We start from the raw sequence: 22,142 nt of genomic DNA, 5'->3' as shown, positions 1-22,142 counted from the left end.
TTTTCATTAATGAGTAGAGGAAGGACTTCTTTCCCTTTCCTCGGAATAAATTTTATTGGTGGCTGGGAGACAAAATAATTTATGATTATGCACTGTGAGTCTTATTTACTCACTGTATTGATTCTAATTGCTACTGTAAAATGGGTTGTCTCCTTCCAATTTTCCTAATTGGTGGTGATTGTTTCTATCACTTCTTCCTGTGCTTATCTCATATAAAGCAACTTAACCATCATCCGATCTTCTGCGGATTTTAAGGAGCCTCCTGTCCGAGGTTGATGGACTTGGTATTAATGTGCCTTTACTGCTAGGTCCTATGTGACAATCAAAATCTGATTCTGTTTTTTATTAAATGTAACAGACTTGACTTTGTATCTCCCTTGCGCCAGGTCTTGTGCTTAAGGAGACAGAGAAAAACGACCCCTTTCCCCAAGGAGCTCACAGTGGGACACAGAGACATGGATGAGCAATCGGAACACATGGTGTGTGGTAAGAGCTGTAGCACAGGTGTGTTCACAGAGAATGACTTATTGGAGGTGTTACTGGGTCTACTCCTTGATGCTGCCACAATGCCTGTGGAAAGGCCATGCATATCTTTCGCAAAGGTCAGCTCTTTTAAGAAGTCTTCCTTGCTCAATTCCACTTGCACTCTGATTAATTCTTTATTCCGCCATCTCAGGGATTTCCAATTAAGTGTTGTGTTCACTTACCCAACGCCACACCTACACTGAACAAAATAACTTGTGGGACATGCAGCTTATCCCAGGCCATTCAGAAAAATTGGAGCTGGGACTCTAACCCAGAGAGATGGACACCTGCTTCTCATCTGGACAGTTATTACATAGTGGCAAGCACTGGCTTCATGTGTGTAACCTTATCATAAGCACTTTCCAGGTTGCTACCTAGTTTTTATAATGATTCTTGTTAGAGGCGGCATAATATTTCATGAAATGTGTATACCATTATTTATGTAATGATTTCTCCCTTTTTAGGTAATCACTTTATATATCATATTTTATATATCACATAAAGTGCTTCCATAAAGTACAGTGCATCCTATATAATAAAAGGCTAATATGCAAATTGACCGAGCAGCTGAATGACTGGTTGCTATGATGTGCACTGACCACCAGCGGGTAGACGCTCAATGCAGGAGCTGCCCCCTGGTGGTCAGTGTGCTCCCACGGGGGAGTGCCGCTCAACCAGAAGCAGGGCTTATGGCTGGCTGGCAAGTGCAGCAGCGGTGGCGGGAACCTCTTCTATCTCTACGGCAGTGCTAAGGACCCCTGGGGGGATGTCCGCTTGTGGCAGGTGGACATCCCCCAAGGGGTCCTGGACTGTGAGAGGGCGCAGGCTGGGCTGAGGGACTCTCCCCCCACCACCACCCGCCCCCGTTCCCCCCAGTGCACGAATGTCATTCATATATCTAAATCGCTACTTGATTTTTCCACATAGATGTCTAAAGATTCCTCAAACATAACAAGGCCCCCACAGAAATCCTTATTCTCTTCTCTGTTAGACTCCTAAGGCTGCCATAACAAAGGACCACACACTGGATGGCTTAAAAATGAAAGAAATGTATTCTCTCACAGTTCTGGAGATTAGAAGTCTGAAATCCAGGTGTCTGCAGGATTGGGTCCTTCTGAGGGCTCAGAATCTCTTCCATGCCTCTCTTGCAGCTACTGATGATGGCTGGCAACCCTTGGCGTTCCTTGACTTGTAGAAACATCACTCCAATCTCGACCCACCTTCACGTGACTGGCTTCTGTGTCTTCACATGGAGTTCTCTTTCCTGTGTGCCTCTGTCTCCATGCCCACCCTACTCCAATAACCTCATCTAACATTGACTAGTTACACCTGAGAAAACCTATTTCCAAATGAGGTCACATTCTGAGGTGTTGGGGGTTAGGATTTCAACGTCTTTTGGGGGGACGCTGTTCAACCCCTAAAATCTTTCCTCCTCTTTGCCATAAATTTGCACCTTCTGCCGCCTTCTCTAACTGTGTAAGTGGCAACTATACTAGCTCAAGGTGAGACTCCGTGAGTAATCCTTGATTCGTCTGCCTTCATGACTTGCACACTAACACCTTCAGCAAAACCTTCAGTCCTGCCTCCAAAAATATCCTGAATCCTTCTATTTCTCTTCGTCTGCTTTTCCACCACCCTATTTCAAGCTACCATCACCGTTCACTGGGACAGCTGCAAGAGTTCCTAATTGGTCTCCCTGCCACGTTATCGTGCACAGTCTGGTCTCATGCCCTTACTTAGTACTCTCTACTGAATAAAATTCAAACATCTCACCTGTGCTTATGAAATCCTACTGATTTGGTGCCTTCTATTCCCTATTCCTCTGACTTCATTTCCCATCACTTGCTTTCCTTGACCCAGCCACACCAGCCTTCTTATGGTTTCCTGGACCACGGGCTTCCCGTTCTGGAATACTCTCTCTGGGCCTTCATATGGCTGCCTCTTCTTGTCATGAGAAGCTCAGCTTAAATGTCATCTTATGTAGTGACATTTGGAAGACCGTCCCTACCACCCAATCTGGAGCAGCCACCCAGTTCTCTATCCCAGACCTTTAATTTTCTGCAGAGGATTTAGTAAATATATTACTATTTGCATTTATGTGTGTATTCATTGTCTTTCTCCCCAATTATAATCTCCAGAAGGGCAGAGACCTTGTTTATCTTGATTACACCATCTAGAACTGTGGCACATAGGAGGAACTCAATAAATATTTATTGAATGAGTAATTAATCCTGCACAGAAGACCTTTGTGTACACACTTCGTTCTCTCCCTTTTGGGAATTTACTTTATAAAAATAATCCAACAGGAGAAGGGATACTAGATTAAGGGATATAAACATATTTTGGCTCTTGAAATGTATTGTCAAATTGCTTTGCAAAGAGGTAAGATCAGTTTTCATTTGTTAGGCAACCTTTTGAATTCCAAGTGCCAAGGCAGTGATTTCTGGTCTATGGGGGAGGGAGGGAGGACAGGGGGCGGTGGTGAGAGTGGCAGGTTAGGGCTGCTCTCCTTGGTGGGTCAGGATGTTCAGTAGCAGCAGCAACCAACCTGCTTAGTAGGCTCCTTATTCCAGTGCCTGTCAGGATGGGCAACAGCCTGGCCTTCCAGGCCTGCCTGCAGTGGCCCATGCAGGAGGACCCACCTGTGGCATGAACATGGATCTGGCTATAGGAGCCAGGGTGAGCAAAAGAGCGGACAGGTGCACCTGCTCTTTAGTGCAGCGAGACCCATCCTGGAGGCCAGGTAAGGAAGTGGTGAGGGGATGAAAGCCGAGGACACATAGTGGGGCTTGGCCCCCAATGTACCTTTTGTAGAGGCTATCTCTGGATTGGAGCTTTTCTGCTTAGGATATGGAACTTGGAACATTAGGAGATTCGAGCACCTTTATCATAGGCCTCCAGGAATAAAGAGGCCTGTCTTATGCAGTTCTGCATACAGGCAGGCCCATTCAGCAGTGCCCTGCCCCTGTCTCTTAGAATTGCTTCAAGAGCGAAAGAAGTAAATGCATGTAAAGGTGCTCAAAATAATGTCTGGCACATAATAGTCATCACCCAAGTGTTGGTCATTAGTCCTAGCTCACATACCTCTCTGGACTGTAAGATTTCTGAGGACAGAGACTATATTCAAGACAGAATAGTGCTAATGAGTCAGGCTGCCTGAGTTCTAAATCCCAGTTCCACTACATTACTAGCTGAGTGGCCTTGGACAAATTACCTAACCTCTCCGTTCCTCAGTTTACTCCTCTGTACAACGGGGATAACGGTATCAAGCTCACTGGGTTGTTTTATGGATTAACGGAGTTGATGAATATAAATAACATAGAACGGTACCTAACACATAGATGGATCGTAGTGAGTGAATAGATTAATTCGTGCCCAGACCTGCCCTGAGCACATTTTGCAAAGGCAGCCTGCTTTTCCTTTGGCATCTTCCTACCTCCTCTTTTTTCTTAGGACCTCTTTCTGTTTGTTGCCTTGTATTTTTCTCTTGTCCCCAGAATTCCTTAGACTTTTCTGTCATCCATTCCTGAAAGGCCTATTTGACAATACATTTCAAGGACCATTACTCTCAACCAAGGTGTTGGCTGTTAAAGGACTGCTTTCCTTCATGCAGGTATCCTTGACTTCAGAGGGCACTCTATAACTTTGATAGGTACAAAACCTGCACATTAGGCATCACCTGAGAGATGCAGAATCTTGGGCCACCCCAGACACATAGAATCAGAATTTGCATTTTTACAAGTTTTGAAACAATACTTCTTTACATCCCCATGTCTATCCTGTAACTACCAATTTGTACTTCTTAATCCCTTTGCCTTTTGCACCCATCAAGTATGCATAGAGAATATAGTCAATAATCCTATATAATAAAAGGGTAATATGCAAATTGACCCTAACAGTGGAATGACTGGTTGCTATGACGCACACTAACTACCAAGGGGCAGACGCTCAATGCAGGAGCTGCCCCCTGGTGGTCAGTGCGCTCCCACAGGAGGAGCACCACTCAGCCAGAAGCTAGGCTCACAGCTGGTAAGTGCTGAGCAATGGCGAGCGGGCCTAAGCTGTCAGTCAGACATCCCCCGAGGGCTCCTGGACTGAGAAAGGCTGCAGGCTGGGCTGAGGGACACCCCCACCCCAATGCACGAATGTCGTGCACTTGGCCTCTAGTATTGTAATAACTATGTATGGTGTCAGATGGGTACTAGATCTATTGGGGTGATCACTTTGTGGATTATATAAATGTCTAATCACTGGGTTGTACACCTGAAACTAATCTAATATTGTACATTGACTGTAATTGAAAAATAAAAAACAATACTTAAAAAACAATACTTTTTAATCTTTAATGTGCCTATAATTTTCCTTGAGATTCTTTTGTAATTTTCCGTGAGATCCATTTAATTTTCTGGGCTCTGCTACCAGAGTTCTGATTCAGTAGGTATGAGGTGGGGCCTGAGAATTTGCATTTCTAGCAGCTCCCATGCCATGGGTATGGTGCTGGTGAGAGACTGCACGTTGTGAAGCACTGTTCCAAGACTGACAGCCTCCAGGACCAATGAAATGAAGCTCTAACATGGAAATCTGAGACACTGGAGGAAGTTGCTTTTTAAGATGGCGGGCTCTTTCCCAGTCTTTTAAGAGCACATCAGAAGATCTCTGCCTGCGGTATCTTAGCACAAAGATGCTTTTGATTATTAATGCTATTTCCATATTTGTTCAAAATTCTACAGTTTAAGAGTTCTTTCATTTGTTTGATCTTATTTCATCTTGCAACAACCCTATAAGTTGAGCCAGGAGAAAGTATTACCTCATTTCCAAAAGAGAGAGCTGAGGCATGGAGAGCTATGAGAGTCAGAGATCTCATAGCCAGCTAGCTGCTGTTGGCTGCCCCCTGAGTTGGCACACAGGTATTATTGCAAATTCTTACCACCCTTCACAGATGACAATGCTAGTCTTACTTTATAGAGGGACAAACTGAAAGGCTTGATGAGGTTCAGGAACTTTCCCAAGGTCACAAATGAGGTGAGTTCTTACTCTTCACCATATCATTTCCCTACAGTAATAACTCCTTTCTTGTTTCTATCAGACACACACATGCCAAACCAAGGGGCCATTTTAATTTTCACACTCAGCATTAATTAAGGAACAGGCTATAGCTTTGCCTTTTGCCTTTAGAAGTGATAGGAGATGGCAAGGGGAGGAAAAACAGGAAACCTTCTTTCTGCTTTCTCCTACTCAGGGCATATCTCCTTTCTCATTCTCTGCTCAGAGAATTAGAGTTTAGTCTTGGCTCTAATTTACTAAAGATTCTCTATTTGGAAAAAAATTATTAAGTCAAACAATTCTTTCCTCAGCTCCAATTTCTCTTGCCTAGCATCAACTCCTCTTCCATCAACCCCCGACAACACCAACTGAAAATACACACACACACACACACACACACACACACACACACACACACCCCAAAACTCCAGCCAAACAAAAAACCCTCTTTACAGGACAGTTAGGATTTCTCTCATCTCATCTGTAAGAAATGTTAGGCCTGGACCCCACCTTCGGTTCTGTTCTCTGCTTGCCCGTTTGGCCCAGTTGGTGGGGGAGACACCAGGCACCAATATGAGGGGAAGGGAGCCTGCCACTCTGGTTCCAGCCCTGACTTCCCTGTGGGACCCTTGGAGTGTCCCTGCTTCTTCTGAGCCTGTCTTCTCATCAGTGAAATAGGGGGAGGTTGATTAGATGACCTATCTCTAGGGGATCTTTAAATGTCAGTATTGTGATTCTACATAGGAGGTTCACACAGGAAAAAATGTCAACTCTACTTCGAGGGGATGTAAGGTGACCTGTCAATTGAGTTCCACAAACTGTGTTGTATCAATGTAGAACATGACTTTAGGACACAATTTGAAAATCTATCTCTAGTGCTGCCTCCCTTCATTTTTCTACACTAACACCAGTGTTCCCATTGCCTTAGTACCCTGTACCTGAGCCCTCACCTGCCTCACTCTGACTCTCCTGCTGTCCTAGCACGGAGACAGCTTAGAGAGCATGCATGAAGCACACTTGTTGGGTAGGGGGTGCTGAAGCCCAGGGAGGCAGAGTCTTTGCTAAGATTACACAATGACAATTACTCCAGCTCAGAGGCTAGGAGCATGGGCCCCAGAACCCCAAAGATGCCCTACCTCTTGTGAAAGCTCGCAACTTAGCCTTCTGGAGCCTCAGCTGCTTCCTTCCTACAAGTCAGGATGGTGACAATCACTCATCCTTCACATGCATGATCTATAATGGCCTCTTGGAGCTGAAGGGACATGGGACACTATCGAGGCCAACCTCCCACCTTGAATGGCTCCTGCAACATTTCTGGAAGGAGGTAGTGATAGGGCCTATTCTATCTTTGAATGGTTCTGGCCATAAGAAAATGCTTCTTTACAAGGAGCGGAAACTGATTTCTCTGTAACCTCTACTCATTTGCATGGTGGAAAGAACACTGGGCTGTTAGAGGCCTTGGGCTAGTGTCCTAGCCCTTCCACCGAACACTCCTCTGGGTCACAGTTTTCTGAGGTGAAAAGGAAGGAATTGGATGAGATGAGCTCTAGATTCTTCCTGGTTTGGACATTTGAGGATTATATAACTCATGAATGTGGACATAATACAGACTTAATCTGATTATAATGATGGAAACAGTGAAGGAGTGGACTCTGTGTTCCAAGAAACAGATCCATTTCTGCCAACATGTCTGTCAGGGCAGGTACCCTGCCAGCTGAGAAGAATCCAGAAGGTTCTTAGAAATGGAGTTCTCATCTTGTCTTAAAACAAAATTCCCCCCCCCCCTTTTCTCCATTTCCCTCTTTCCTCTCTTCCTCCACTCTCTCCCCTTAATTTTTTCCTTTCTTCCTCCTCACTTTCTTCCATCCCTTCTTTCTGATTCAGAAGCCTGAAGGAATATTTCGATCTCCCAAAGTTAAAGATCATGTCCCTGGCAACAGGTTTCTCACATCACATTACATATGCAGAATCAATGTTTTCAGGTAAAAGCCCCTGGAAACAGGATCCCGAGTCGCTCGGTGTCTCTGAGAAGCTCCCAGATTTGGCTGCTGAATGCCCAGCTTCTGAGGCAGGGGTTTTCAGTCATGAGGTCATGTGTGGACTTTCATGGTGGCTTCTGAAACAGTATGCGAGCGTGTGCATTGTGGCCATAAGAAAGTGCTTCTTCACAAGGAACAAAAGTCGATTTCTCTGTAACCTCCACTCATTTGCGTGGTGGGAAGAACACTGGGCTGTCAGAGGTGCGTGGAAGGGAAGAGGAGCCTTTGACAGCTGGGAGCTAGACTGGGAGTTGGGCCTTGGTATCCCTAGGAGCTGGCCTGGCCCTCAGAGCCAGGCTGTGGTGTTCTCTGCGTCTGATGTGACCCGACAAAAGCTGAGTTTCCTGAACTTCAATCATGTGCATGCCAACTTCATGTTTTTTGCTCTAAGAACAACCTATACTTTTATTTACTTAAAACTTTTCCTTAAATAGATTTATTTTTTTGAGAAATAAATTTATTTTAAAAGAAAATTGTGTATCTTGGCTTTTATGTGCTACTTATGTTTTTTCTAATACAGATAGTTGCTCCTCAACTTATGATGAGGTTGTGTCTTGATAAACCCATCACAAGTTGAAAATATCGTAAGTAAAAAATGCATTTAATATACCTAACTTAACAAATATTATGGCTTACTTAGTCTAGCCTATCTTAATCATAGTCAAAACACAATATCCAAGGTACTTTGGCAACACAGTGCACTGTATAGCATCGGTTATTTATCTGTGTGATCGTGTGGCTGATGGAGCTGCGGCTTGCTGCTGTTGTCCAGCATCATGAGTTAGTATTAGGCTATATATCATTAACCTGAGAAAGATCAACATTCGAAATATGGTTTCTACTGAATGAGTATCACTTTTCACCATTGTAAAGCTGAAGAATCCTAAGTGAAACCATCACAAGTTGGGAACCATCTATATATATTAAAATAAATATATAACTATTAAAATGAAGTGTTCATTTGTACCACCTAAATCCTCCTCCTCATTACCAGTAGAAACCTGCCTTATGCTTTTCTCCATAACCACAAAGACCCCCTGTCTCTGCTTATATAGATCTCGCCTATCTTTCTCTAGGAAGCTCCCAGCAGCTCCTGCAGCTCACTCAATCACTCATTTCTCTGAGCTCCTTTCATATTCACAGAAAGAAATCAATACCCAAGATTTGGATGCTTACATGCTACGTAGTTTTGTTTTCTGTTTCACAACATAAGATTATAAAATATCTTCTTACAGCTATAGGTAAAAGAGATACTAGTGTTCCACTCCCTCGCTCTGATGCCCACACTCAGTGGGGGATCCACAGAGTCCCTATAACGTTTCCAGCATTGTGCCAGGCACAGGAAATAGTGGTGAATAGAATGGACCCACATGGAGCTTACAGTGGAGCCAGAAGCTGCGCACTAAACAATAGTCATGATTAAGTAAGTTATTGCAAGTGCCTTGGAAGAGAAGTGCAGGGCCCCAGCTTGTTTGGAGGGACACAAAAGGCTCACTAAGGAAGTATGTTTCAATGCATAGGAATTAGCTGAAGAGGAGCTGGCAGATTTTTAAGTGGTGCCAGGCTAACTCACAAAGGTCTGCTTTGATGTTTAAAAGCTCAGCTGTATTGTGGGTGAATTAGGCCACTGTGGCCCACACTATTGGCCACAGTGCTCAGGGAGAAGGCAACCCAACAGTTCAGAAACTCTGGTGCTCCTGGAGCACTGCAGGGTCCCCTCCACCCTGCATCAGAAAGATGGTGACACTTCAGGCCTGCTCTGGAGGGCCCTCACCCCTCGCTGGCAGAGAGTTTAGGCATATTGGACACATTGGTTGTTTTTGCCAAGGGAGTGTCTACAATGTGAGCTTTGACATTAACAAAAATAAATCCTTAGTTCCTGGAAGTGGAAAATCTTAGTGTTACAAGGCACACTGCAGTGTTGGTAAAAAAAAAAAAAAAAAAAAAAGCAGATTTTTCAAAAAGGCAATGCATTTTAGTCACAGTTACTGTTACATCCAGAGTTTATCTTCACACTTCCTTGGCAATGTTTCAATGGGGCTGGTTAAACTATACACATCTGAGAAACTCCAACTGCATCCTGTCTTAGTCTTAGAAAGTGAAACCTGACAAGCAATGTGGCGGGTGCAGTGATGCAGAAGAGGGGTGTGCTTACACTGAGAGAGCCTTGAGATGTGGTCACTGACTCTGCCCCTTAATAGGCTGGGAAAATTGCTTCATTTTTCTGGGCCTCCATGTCCTCATCTGTAAAATGTGGATAATAATAATTCTTATACCTTGTGAGATGCTTGAGCCATTAAATGGGAATATGTGTGAGAGCTTTAATGTGCTACAAAATGTCACTTAAATGAACATCCTGTTATAATTCCTCTGTTATAAAGCCAAACGAAGGCTTAGACATCTAGTTGGGGGTACAACAAAGGCCTCCTGGTTCCTGATTTCACCAGGTTGCTGCACTGGGGCCTATCTTCCAGGAGAACAATTATTAGCAAGGGTGAGTGAGTTCCTGGGGAAATGAATATGAGCTGGGAGGGAAGGGAAGAAACTAGAGGTCCTGTAGGGGGAAAGGAGAGGGCAACAGAAGGGGAAGGGCAAAGGCAAACTCTCCTACCTCCTCAGTTTGCTGAGGGCTTCAAGGTTAGGCCTTCTTGATTCTCTACTGCTACCTTCTCCACCTCTCAATTTGCCTGTCTTTGTGTGGGAGAAGCATAAAATAACATGCTTTTCCGCTTTTTTGCACATTTTGAAAGCAAAGTTAGGCTTTAATGATCAGTTTTCTCTTTCTTGGTATTTTCTTTTAAGCAAGGGCATGTTTTTCTAAGATACCACATTTCAATGGGCTATTCTTTTGTCCCCAGTAAACATTCCTGAGTGGTAGGTTTTAGGAGACGTTCCAATTTATTGCTTCTGGTGTCCAACCACCTTGGAATGAGTACCTGTCTCCATGCCCCCAAGGCCATGTTATTTCAGAATGTTACAGCTCTTAAAACCGTTCTCTAATAAAAGCAAGTGCCACTAATTCTAAGTAAAGTGAGCTTTCCAAATAAGACCAGCTGTGAACGTTTAAAAAAAGAAAAGGAAGAAACTTCAACAACAGGAATTCATAGTGAAAACTGTACACCGATGACTTTTTCAGGGATTTTCGCAGCCATTTAAAAAGATGTCTTCAGCAAACATATCTAAATTGGCTAAAAATGTTTGGCATGATGGACACCTTGTGTCTGTAGGCCAATATTCAATCCAGGTGGAGGAGTCTAAAGGGTAGATGTACCTGCCAAGAAAAAATAAAAATGAAGCGTTTGTGATGATGGCCACAGATAGAGGAGAGCCAAATTTGATTGAGTTCAGGCTGTTCAGGTCCCGGGGGGTCAGGCTGTCGGCCAAACTCTTCTGGACTCGCCTCCCAGTGGGAAGATCCACAGGCCCCTGCTGGTCATGAAGCTGCTTGGAGCTCTCACAGTTAAAGGCAGAAATGACATCTGTTTCAATGTCTATTTTTTAAAAATGATAATAAAAAGTGTATGTAAGCACTTTTCTCTTTACAAACAGAACAGCCTGAGAACTTATTGAGGGAGCAGATGTGGTATAGGGGGTTTGGATAAGCACCCTCAGATTCATCTTCAGACCTAGGCACACGGTTTATCTGTCAGCGAGTCCTCAGTTACCCTAATGGTTTTAAATATAGCTTTGTTTCAAACTCACGTTATTTCACTTTTGCTCATAATGGTTTGTTTGATTAACAGCAGGGCACATAAGAAACGTATAGTGTATTTAAGGATAAATTATACTCAATTTTGGAGGGAAGATCAGAGACTCCAAAATATTGGTGACTTACTTGATACTGAAATTGTGTTTTATCTGGAGAGCTTCTTTACCCATAATTAAATACTGCCTTCCTTTTTGCAGGTTAGCATTAACACAGGTTGCCTTTTTAATGAAGGTGATTTCAGAGTCTTTCTCAGCAGCAGCTTCACCTGAGAGGCATACAAAGAAAGTTATCACATTCCTGTTATGGTGTCACAATTATATCTCTCTTAAGCATTCCAGTCCCTCGAGGCTATTGATTAGTGCGTGTAAATTTATATCGGGAGACTAATGGCTACTGGGGAGCAACAATGTCCATACAGTTAAGGCTTCAGACTCAGGCGCCCAGGTTATACCCCACTCTGCCACCTCCTGACTGTGTGGCCTGGGACAAATGACTTTTGCTCTTTGTGTAAGGGCTCATTCCCCTCATCTGATGAACGGGCATGACAATAAAACCTACCATGTAGAACTGTTGTGAGATTAAATGGGTTGATATATGAAAAGTGCTTAGAAATACATATACAGTAAGCACTAGATATTTGCTTATCATTACTCTTGCAGAACCAGGAATTAAAAGAACCTCTCTCTAGTTGAACATTATTAATCTCCGTAGCTGAATAGCAAAATTAAAAAGTAGTTGGTAGCTGGCAATGGGAAACTTTGTTAAAAAGTGCGAGACATGTAAAAGACTTGGAACACTTTAAATATCTATCTTCCCCTTACTCCCATTATACTTGAGCTTCTACCATGATATTTCGCTCCACATGTCTGTCTCCTCAGCTTGGCTGGGAGTTTCTTGAGGCAGAGACTGGGTCTAATTCACTGTTATATATTCAGGACTGATTTCCAGTTAGCTGTCAAACTCTGGCAGAATCATCCTAATCAGTAAATCCTGAAAGACTTCTGAATATATTGATAAATAGTATACAATAGTAACTGTGTAAACAATCAACTTTAATTAGTAATACAAATTCTAATATACACACATTAGTTCAAGCTAATTTTCTTAGGCTTTTCCAATGACTTCCTATTGTAGCAACATGTAAACAACATTCTCAGTACTAACTGCCAGTTCAGTCCCTGTCAAGGTTAGCAGAGTGGCTGTGTGGTGCCTTACCATTATTTTAAAAAGCCTTTTGTTATGGAAAATTCCAAGCTTATTCAGGTGAAGAGAGAATAATTAATTAATCTCAGCATCAACAATCACTAATCTGTTTATCATTTATATCCTCACCTACTCTAAGCATCCTGTGTTTTAGGAGAAACACCAATTTATTATCCTTGAACCACATAGTTGCCCTTGATTCTAAATAGTTTGTTTTTATTTTGGTTTATTATTAGTGTGCAGCAATTCTTGTGTAAGTTATTAAGTGTGTGGTGTTTTGATATTTTTATAAATTTAAAATTTACACATATTAAAAATGAATCCAGAGTGAAGAGATAACAAAGTATGCAAAATTTTCTTACACCAAGACAGTTTTCAAAAATAATTATTTATTTTAGTTGCCCATTTCCTTTCTTTAAAAAAATGTGTCTCCCTAAATAGAATATAAGCTTCATAAGGACAGTAACTCTGGCTTTGTTATACAAGTTGTATTCTCTGTGTCTTATAAAATGTCTGGCACATAGTAAGTACTAAATCTTTGTTGAATGGAAAAATGAATGAGTATTCTCACCAGCTTTGTAGACATCCAGGAGGGTTGCAGTGTACTTGACAAAAACATTTTCTTCAGTAAGGGATGTGATACTAACTTTATAAGCTGGTAAAAAAAGAAAACAACAACAGTTCATGCTAAATACCATGAATGCCATGTCCAATAGAGACCAGAGTTTGTCAAACAAATGAGAAATGAAGCATGGTCAGCTCTCTACCCTGAGGTAGATCTTATTTTTTCCAAGAAGCCTTCTCAAAGGCTTGGAAGTGTGATTCTACTGATTATTACTCTAATGATTCATTCTACGTAGAATCATTAGCCCTGGGCACTGTTATAGAACAGGCTGACTAGGACAAGAACAATAGTAAATTAAAGAAGCACACAAAACAAACAAAATGAAACTTTGTTAGATATAAAGTTCAGATTCGGATCCTGTAAGATTAGTGGAGTCATGCTCATGGACCCTGTGAAGAGCCCCTTCCTTCTCTGCACAAGCACAGAGGGGACCCTTTAGTTATCATTCAGGCCAGCCTTGGGAGCCTCTTTGCTCTCTTGCTTCCACTGGCTTTGCTTTTTGGTTTTTGATAGGATTCTGTTTCCTGATTCATCTTTGCTTGGATTGGCAACTCTCTGACATAAGCCATTCCCAATGCTGTTTCTCTTCAGGCATCAATGTTTAATCCATGGTGTGTTTGACCTCCACCCTGGAATGACCAGCTTGAAGGGGCCCATTCCTTCCATGTGGCCTGAGAAAGGATCCTTTAGTTTTTGCTCTTGATGTGGTTGAAAGTTTTGTCCATTTTTGAGATCCTAGCTAGCTAGCTAGATACCAGAAACCTATTTTAACACAGAGAATAAATGCAACCTGGATTTAGTTTATTACTTTCAAGAAAAGACAAAATAGATGAATGAATGGACTCATTTTTTGTGGGGAAAAAAGGCTGTGTAAATTAGTCACTTAAAATAAAAACTGTGCTGAATTTCGGATTCATAAATCTTTATGGTAGATATGAGCAATGTATTTACTATTTTATTTTGTTTCTATCCTGTTATTCCGGTAAAAACCGATAATCTCCCAAAGAGCCAGCTAAGCTTTTTTTTTTTTATGTAATAAACTAAATCAAGATTGAATTTATTCTCTGTGTTAAATAGGTTTCTGACATTTAAAAGTTTAAATAGTTCTAAAATGGAAATAAGAAATAATTTAATGAAATTTTTGTTTGCTAAAACAATATGGTATTTTCTTCAGGTCTCAATCTATTTTAAAAACTAATTTTAAAAACTACAGTGGGCGTTGGCTGAGTTGGGCCACTTTTTAGTTTTAGAAAAAAGAAAGAAGATGAATTAGAAAGAAAGACTATAACCACACAAAATTCATTCTGATGGTTGTATTTTCATTGAGAGAATTCAGTGTAATATAACAGCAATCATATTGGAGACCAGGATACCTCCTAGTTCTACTACTTAACTTCCTGTATAGCTTTGAGAAAATTATTTCATTTCCCTGAGCCTCAGTTTTTTTCACTAGTAAAATAAAGATAATATTCTGTTACCTCAAAGTTGATATGAAAAGTTCCTCAAGAAAAGATATGAGATAGTGTACAATATCCAGAAATAAACATGAGAAAGTATGGATAAAAAATAAAGGAGCTAATTCCATGAGGAACTTGAGATAACACAAAACTGTACTTGGGCATTTATTTAATTTAGAGCTGAGCTCTGAAAAACCAAGAGATGCTTTTTTTTTGAAATGGAGAGTCTCAAACATGAATTTAAATTCTATGATTTAAATTCTATATATATTAAAATTATTTAGTATTGATGTTTTACTATGTCTTTGAAGAGATTAAAAAAAAAGACACCCAAACCCTAAAACCACTTTTGTCTCCACCTCTGCTCCATCAACTGGAAGAACAGAGTAAGTAGTGAAATCTTACATCTTTGTGATTTCTCAAAAATTCTCTTTGAGCCCTGGCTGGGTGGCTCAGCTGGTTGGAGGGTCATCCCATGCACCAAAGTATTGCAGGTTCAATTCCCAGCCAGGGCATATACTAGTACATATCTGGGTTGCATGTTGGATCCCCGGTAAGGGTGCATATGGGAATCAACCAATCTGTTTCTCTCACACATCGATGTAGCTCTCCCTCTTTCCCTTCCTCCCTCTCTTTCTAAAAATCAATAAAAAACATTTACTTTGGTGAAGACTGGAAAAAATTGTCTTTGAATATGTTTAAGCGCCTTTAATTCAATGAGATATATGGGGGTAAAGTATCTTGGTTAGGTGTGCACGTCACTTCCATCATTGTTAATGAAAATCATGTTTCTTGCTGAAGGATAAACAACTTTGCATGTTAATGCTAAACACTGCTGGCATTTTTCTTCAAAGAAATACATGTACTGTTGTATCCATATAATCACTACATAAAGTTATTGATCTTCCTGATTTTATATTCATAAAATGTCATGTTCAATGGAACTATATATTAAACTTTTGAACTTACCATATGCAATCTCTGGTTTACATGCTGTTTCTTTTCTAGTATCTGCAGAGATTGTCAAATCCAATTCTGGCTGCATTTGTCCACAGTCAGCTGGATTTTGTGAAAAATGGTAAAAGATTAATGCAAGGAAGCAGACACTCTCCATGGGAGTAAACACAGTGCCCATGAGCCCTGAGACAATCAAATATAATCTTATATATACCAGATTCCTAAGACCCGTCTATTTTCTCCTCTTCCATAAAGTGAAACATTATATAAAGCAAAAACAAAATAAATAAAGACAAAATTTTGAACATGAGACTTATTCTTAAAATGAATAGTCACTTCACATTCAGCTTTTCAGAAATGTAGATGCTTCCACTGAAGAATGGAGGAAATTTTCCCATTTTAAGTATAATAAAAAATCCCTTGAAGGAACAAAATGATAACTTCACTGATTTACAGATATAAAATGATGCAACAAGTACCCAAGAAATATGTACATAGTAGAGGCCTGGTGCACTGATTCATGCATGGGTGGGGTCCCTCAGCCTGGCCTGTGCCCTCTTGCAATCCAGGACCCGTTGGGGGATGTTGGACTGCCAGGGAGGAGCCCCGGCTGGGGCAGGGCGTAGCTCATTCTGGCTCCCTGCTGTGCCTGCCACTGCCACTGCTGCTTGGTAGCGCTCCCATGGAGGTGAGAGAGGTTCCTGCCACTACAGCTGTGCTCGCCAGCCATGAGCCTGACTTCTGGCTGAGTGGTGCTCCCACTGTGGGAGCGCACTGACCACCAAGGGGCAGCTCCTGCATTGAGTGTCTGCCCCTGGTGGTAAGTGTATGTCATAGCGAGCGGTCGACTGGTCATTCCAGTCGGTCAGTCATAATGGTCGCTTAGGCTTTTATATATAGAGATTAAAGATTTGGAAAAACAAAATAAAACCAAACCAACGCCAACCCTCATGGAGTCAGTTGATTATTTGTGAGTTCTGGGTATTTTTCTTGGCCAAGAAGGCTGTCTTGGATTTATAAAAGATTGAAGGGAGAATTCATTGACTGGGGAAGAATAAGGGAAAGAAAGGGGAGCCTCTATTCTGTTAGGTTGTGGACCTATTACATGAGAAAGACCAGGTGAAAAGTAAGAATTTCACATCCTGTTATCCCTCTAATAGTGAACAACTATCTGACCGTAGAAAACATCAGGTTGTTCAGAAGTTGTTGAGAAGTAGCTTTATAGTGCTCAAGGCATCAGCTTTCAATTATCAGATATTGTATTTTTATTTCTGATATACCACAGTTTGTCAGATAGCTTCTCCCAGAATAGCACCAGATTATGAGTGGCTGCTTTAAGCACGCATGCATCCTAAACATGTTAAATGACATTTACCTTCTACACATTTGCACGTTGCTCCTTCACAGACTTTCTGAAGTTGGCTATTGGAGGTACTATAAAATATGGTGCACTTTTTCTCTGTGGCAATGAAAGCATGGTTAGGAGAGGGGGCTTGGTCAGTGTACAACACATTTACCACCCTGTGAATCTCGCCCGTGGTGTCTGGGAGATCACCAATTCCAAACCCTTCTTTTGTAGGTAAGGCTCATGGTGGTTAAATTTTGAATTGCTTATCCTAGCATGGCCCCTCAAAATGATCTTCCCTCCCCCCCCCCAAAAAGAAAAAAAAATGATCTTCCCTTTTGTGCTTGAAATTTTACTGTTCAATATTCATTTCTTAGAATGAAAATATTTGGTGCTTCCATGAATGAAAGGAAATATACTATATTACATGAGAGTCTATTGAAAGAATTGTAATTGTCTAGGCTGGAGAAGAAAACAGGTGTGTGTGTGTGTGTGTGTGTGTGTGTATGTGTGTGTGTGTTATTTCTGAAGGGGAGGTAGGGTTAAGTATGTTCTATGTGATTTCAATAGTTAAAACTAGAATGAATGGGTGTCAGAGTTTGGTTCACTCTAAAATTTTTCTAAGAAGTACAACTGTCCAAAGTGGAGTCATCTGTGAATCAGAGAGCTCTCCAATCACGTAGTATTTTCAGAAGTGGCCAAATGTGGGCCAGTCATTCATTTATCAATACACATTATGTACCTGGCACTGTGTTAGATACTAGGGACACAACAGATGAAAACATTCCATCTGGGCTGGTGAGAAAGATATGCAAACAAATAACTACAATGCAATGTGAATGTGGCAACTACTCTAATAGAGTTCTCTGCAAAATATGATGAGAATATAGTTGGAGTAGAAGTTGATTGTGAGAGAATTTTAAAAGTTGTAGACTAAATGGACTTCTCTAAAAAGGAGAGTTTCAATGAAAATGAGGCAAATAATTTAAAAGCTGGGAATAATCTGCCCTGGCTGAAGTTCTCAGTGGTTAGAGAGTGTTGCCCCACGCACAGAAGGGTTCCAGGTTCAATTCCTGGTCAAGGGCGTGGGTTGCTTGGTTTGATCCTCCCTCCCTCCCTCTCTTTTTCCCACCCTCCTATCTTCCTTCCCTTCCATTCTCTCTGAAAATCAATGGAAAAACTATCCTCGTGTAAGGATTAACAAAAAAAAAAAAAAAAAAAAAAGAAAGAAAGAAAAAAAAGAACTGGGACCAAACTAATCCAGTTATTTTTTAAAACGAAGAAATGAAGGGCCAGAGAGGGGAAATGATTTGCTCAAAGTCATGCTGTAGTTTGTATGTGTAAGTTGGGACTTTTGTGAAGAGTAAGTCCTCGAGAGGCAATATATAACATTTACAGGCCTCTAGTGGATTTCTAATGGTTCTGTAATGAATACAAAGTAGTCCTCTGGAGAAATTTCAGAGTAGAGTTGGTTACCTGGTCTGTGGTATTCATACACTGTGAAAGTAGCAGGATTCAGAAACCCAACTTGAAAAAGTTCAACTATCCGAAATCGAACGCAAACAAACTCATTGGAAGGAATCTGTTTGGCAAATTCAAGGTTTAATGAAATTATGAGAGAGAAGAAACTGATAATATTTTAGCTTGTACATTTTGAATAGTAATAGTTAGTAAAGAATGATGGGAGGTGGAACTTACCGAATTCAGTTGCAGAATAACATGCCCATCTTTGATTTGGTAGTCAGTTAATACTTGATCCACCCCTTCTACAAGCTAAGGGAGGAAAGAGAAAAGCTTGAATTTAATTTTATGATTTTTTTTTAAATGCATTCACCCGGTAATGAGATGTTAGGTAATGGTGACATAAACCACTATTAAAAAAAGTGGGGCTCCTCCTCTTGAAAAAGTTGGAACATGCTATCACATGCACTCACAGTTTTTGTGCCATGGAAATATATGTCCTCACTTTGTTAGCATAGATAGCGAGTTAGTTAGAAACGGGAGCAAATGAAATCAGACATTAAGCCTGATTCACTAGGGAGTTGAATTGGACATTAAGCCTGATTCACTCTGAAGCAGGAAGGTAGTCCGGATTACTGAGGGAGGGATAAATAAGGCAGGGCACTAGGTGTATATGCAGTAGAAGCCAAGATGGCGAAGGGAAAGGAAAGTTCATGCACAGTAGAAACCAGATGACTGCAGAACTTTGGAGCACTTGCAGTAGGAGCCAAATGAACTATAAAGGGGTGGAGTCTAGCCTGGGAAAATCTGGGAAAAGAATCAAGATTGGATAAGGGCATGGAACGCCAGAAGATCTAGGAAAGGAATTGGTTAGGAGGAGGGACCAACCCAAGCCTGGGAAAACCCAGGAAGTAGATTGGAGAGATGAAAGCAGGCCTGCTCCTTCTGAAAACCAAGAAAATATACAGAAGATTATCAAGGCTCTCGGAGCAGTTGTTGTTAGAGCCTGCGCACCCTCTACATCAAGCATGTCTAACTAGCGGCCCACGAGCAGCATGCCTTGTTTATTTGGCCCGTGTTAGCCTTTGAGTTTGATATGCTTGCTCTACATCCATAAGGGCTTGTTGTATCCCTTCACTCCAATAAATCTTGCCACTATTAAATTTTTCCCACACGTGTGCCTTTGAAATTCTTTTCTCACTGCACTGCAAGAACCCATTTACACCAGCAATAACTTCACTGAAAAATCAAAATTTAGGTAGGTTATTGGTTTGGAAAGAATATTCTGGGTGATTCTTTGAAAGTGACATATTTGAGTTAGAAGAAATATCTTTGTAAAATAATGCAGTAAAGAAAAACAAGAATTCATAACAATATACAAAAAGATTTACAGCTCTTAAGTCTTCTGTGTTTGCATTGACTCCAGTAGGCAGAGAGATATCCATCACTGCATGGGAGGACCCGGATGATGATTCTTCTTTACTGTGTTTGTAGCTAAAATAATTAGAGATTATAAAATGGAGTAAATAAATAGATAAGATTCTTTAAGAAAAGGCTATGTTCCTTGATAGGCTTTCATTTTCAAAGTTGGATCTCCACCACAACATATGCATGTCAATCTCTGAATTTTTAGTTTCAGGAGGCCTTTTAATCATCTATAGCAGTGGTTCTCAACCTTCCTAATGCCGCGACCCTTTAATACAGTTCCTCATGTTGTGGTGACCCTAATTTCATTGTTACAAATTGAACATAATTAAAGCATAGTGATTAATCACAAAAACAATATATAATTATATATGTGTTTTCCGAGGGTCTTAGGTGACCCCTGTGAAAGGGTCGTTCAACCCCCAAAGGGGTTGCGACCCACAGGTTGAGAACCGCTGATCTATAGTAACTCTTTACTCACTTCACTAATAATCTCAATAGAGCTGGTAGAATTCATAAAAACCATTCAGTCCAAGCTCTTAACTACTTGAGGAAACTGAGGGTGAGAGTAAGGCACCTGATTGAAGGTCAGTTACATTACTGGTTCACCTCAGAGCTGCATTTTAGTTCTTTATCCAACAGAGCATATTCAAAGAAGAAAATTAGTTGTATATTGTAAAAAGACTCAATAAGCATGGTTAGGAAAATACTGGAAGGAAATATACTAAAATATTAGCAGCTATTTTTTCTGCAGTGTGAGATTACAAGTGATTACTTCTTTTCCATGCTTTTCTCTATTTTCTAAACTTTCCACAAAAGGCAATTTATTTTTTTAAAAATGTATGTTCCCCCCCCCATCACTATTTATCCCGTCTATGCCCTTTTCCACTTCGACCCACTTCCCTCCCACTTCTGCAATCACCACACTGCTGTCCATGTCCATGAGTTCTCTTTTTTATTTTTATTTATTTATTTACTTTTTGCTCAATCTCCCCACCAGAGCTGTCTGCCCACTCTCTATGAGTCTATCTCTATTTGGCGTGGTAGTTCAGTTTGTTCATGAAATTCCACATATGAGTGAAATCATATGGTACTTGTCTTTCTCTGGCTGGCTTATTTCACTTAGCATAATGTTCTCCAGGTCCATCCATGATGTTGCAAAGGGTAAAAGTGTTGGTAAGTATGTGGAGAAAATGGAACCCTTGTGTGCTGTTGTTGGGAATGCAGATTGGTGCAGCCACTGTAGAAGCATTATAGAGTTATCTCAAAAAACTAAAAATGGAACTGACTTATGTCCCAGCAATTCCACTTTTGGGAATTTATCCACAGAAACATGAAACACTAATTCAAAAGAATATGAGTACTTCTATGTTTTTTTGCAGTGGTATTTACAGTAGCCAAGATGTGGAAGCAGCCCAAGTGTTCATCAATAGATGAGTGGATAAAAAGCTGTGGTACATTTACACAATGGAATACTATTCTGCCATAAAAAATGTTTTAAGGACTATCCTTTGTCTAGGAATTGTGCTTGTGGAAAATCTAAGGAGTAAAGCAAAGGGAATAAAATGGAAGATTTGCTGTTTTGTGGGTTTTTTTTTTTTTTCTGGTAAGAGAGAAAAGAACACTGAAATGGGGATTCAGGAAACTTGGGTTTTTATCCCAGTTCTGCTGAGAGTTTTCCACAACCATCTTCCCACTGTAGAGCTCATTTTCTTATTTCTAAAATTAACTATGAAGAAGTATGAACTTGTGTTTTAAATTTATCTTTAAAATTCCAAAGTTTTTTTAAAAAAATATATTTTATTGATTTTTTACAGAGAGGAAGGGAGAGAGATAGAGTTAGAAACATCGATGAGAGAGAAACATCGATCAGCTGCCTTCTGCACATCTCCCACTGGGGATGTGCCCGCAACCCAGGTACATGCCCTTTGACCGGAATCGAACTTGGGACCCTTCAGTCTGCAGGCTGATGCTCTATCCACTGAGCCAAACTGGTTTCGGCAAAAATTCCAAAGTTTTAAGCAGAGTTAGAAGATTAAAAATGGAGCAAGCTGGTGGGTCTGAGACTGGGGACAGGGGCATAGTGAGTGTGGTTCTGCAAAGATTGAGTTCCAGGTTCTAGCTTCACTTCAAGGTGCTTCAGAGGTAGCTGGACATTCAAGAGTAGAGCTTGGGCCCTGACCAGGTGGCTCAATTGGTTGGAGCATTGTCCCATACACCAAAAAGGTTGTGGGGTTGTTTCCTGGGCAGGGCACCAACCTAGGTTGTAGGTTCCATCCCTGGTCAGGGCACACAGAGGAGGCAATAATCAATGTTTCTCTCTTCTCTCTCTCTCTCTCTCTCTCTCTCTCTC

At 41.1% G+C, this 22,142-nt stretch overlaps 2 protein-coding genes across 2 annotated transcripts in view; both read right to left on the bottom strand.

Moving 5' to 3' along the window:
* TRAF1 (TNF receptor associated factor 1) overlaps window positions 1-4,044 on the bottom strand; it is a 36,115-nt gene extending 32,071 nt beyond the window's left edge. Inside the window, exon 1 of the mRNA XM_081103375.1 lies at window positions 1,588-4,044. The gene's annotated coding sequence lies outside the window, so the exon portion shown is untranslated. The remainder of the gene's footprint in view (window positions 1-1,587) is intronic.
* A 5,521-nt stretch (window positions 4,045-9,565) lies between these two features.
* The window catches only part of C5 (complement C5), a gene marked incomplete at its 5' end in the record, with an annotated part of 86,151 nt that continues 73,574 nt past the window's right edge, over window positions 9,566-22,142 (bottom strand). The window contains 8 exons of the mRNA XM_081103371.1: window positions 9,566-10,878; window positions 11,443-11,581; window positions 13,091-13,174; window positions 15,571-15,660; window positions 16,934-17,017; window positions 18,380-18,485; window positions 18,602-18,676; window positions 19,756-19,858. Coding sequence (XP_080959497.1) covers window positions 10,740-10,878; window positions 11,443-11,581; window positions 13,091-13,174; window positions 15,571-15,660; window positions 16,934-17,017; window positions 18,380-18,485; window positions 18,602-18,676; window positions 19,756-19,858 — 820 coding nt within the window. The 3' untranslated portion in view covers window positions 9,566-10,739. The remainder of the gene's footprint in view (window positions 10,879-11,442; window positions 11,582-13,090; window positions 13,175-15,570; window positions 15,661-16,933; window positions 17,018-18,379; window positions 18,486-18,601; window positions 18,677-19,755; window positions 19,859-22,142) is intronic.

This window comes from Myotis nattereri (genome assembly GCF_964212035.1).
Source record: "Myotis nattereri genome assembly, chromosome: 12".
Lineage (NCBI taxonomy): Eukaryota > Metazoa > Chordata > Mammalia > Chiroptera > Vespertilionidae > Myotis > Myotis nattereri.
Note: the sequence above shows the minus strand (reverse complement) of the source record. Positions and strands in the feature narration are given on the sequence as shown.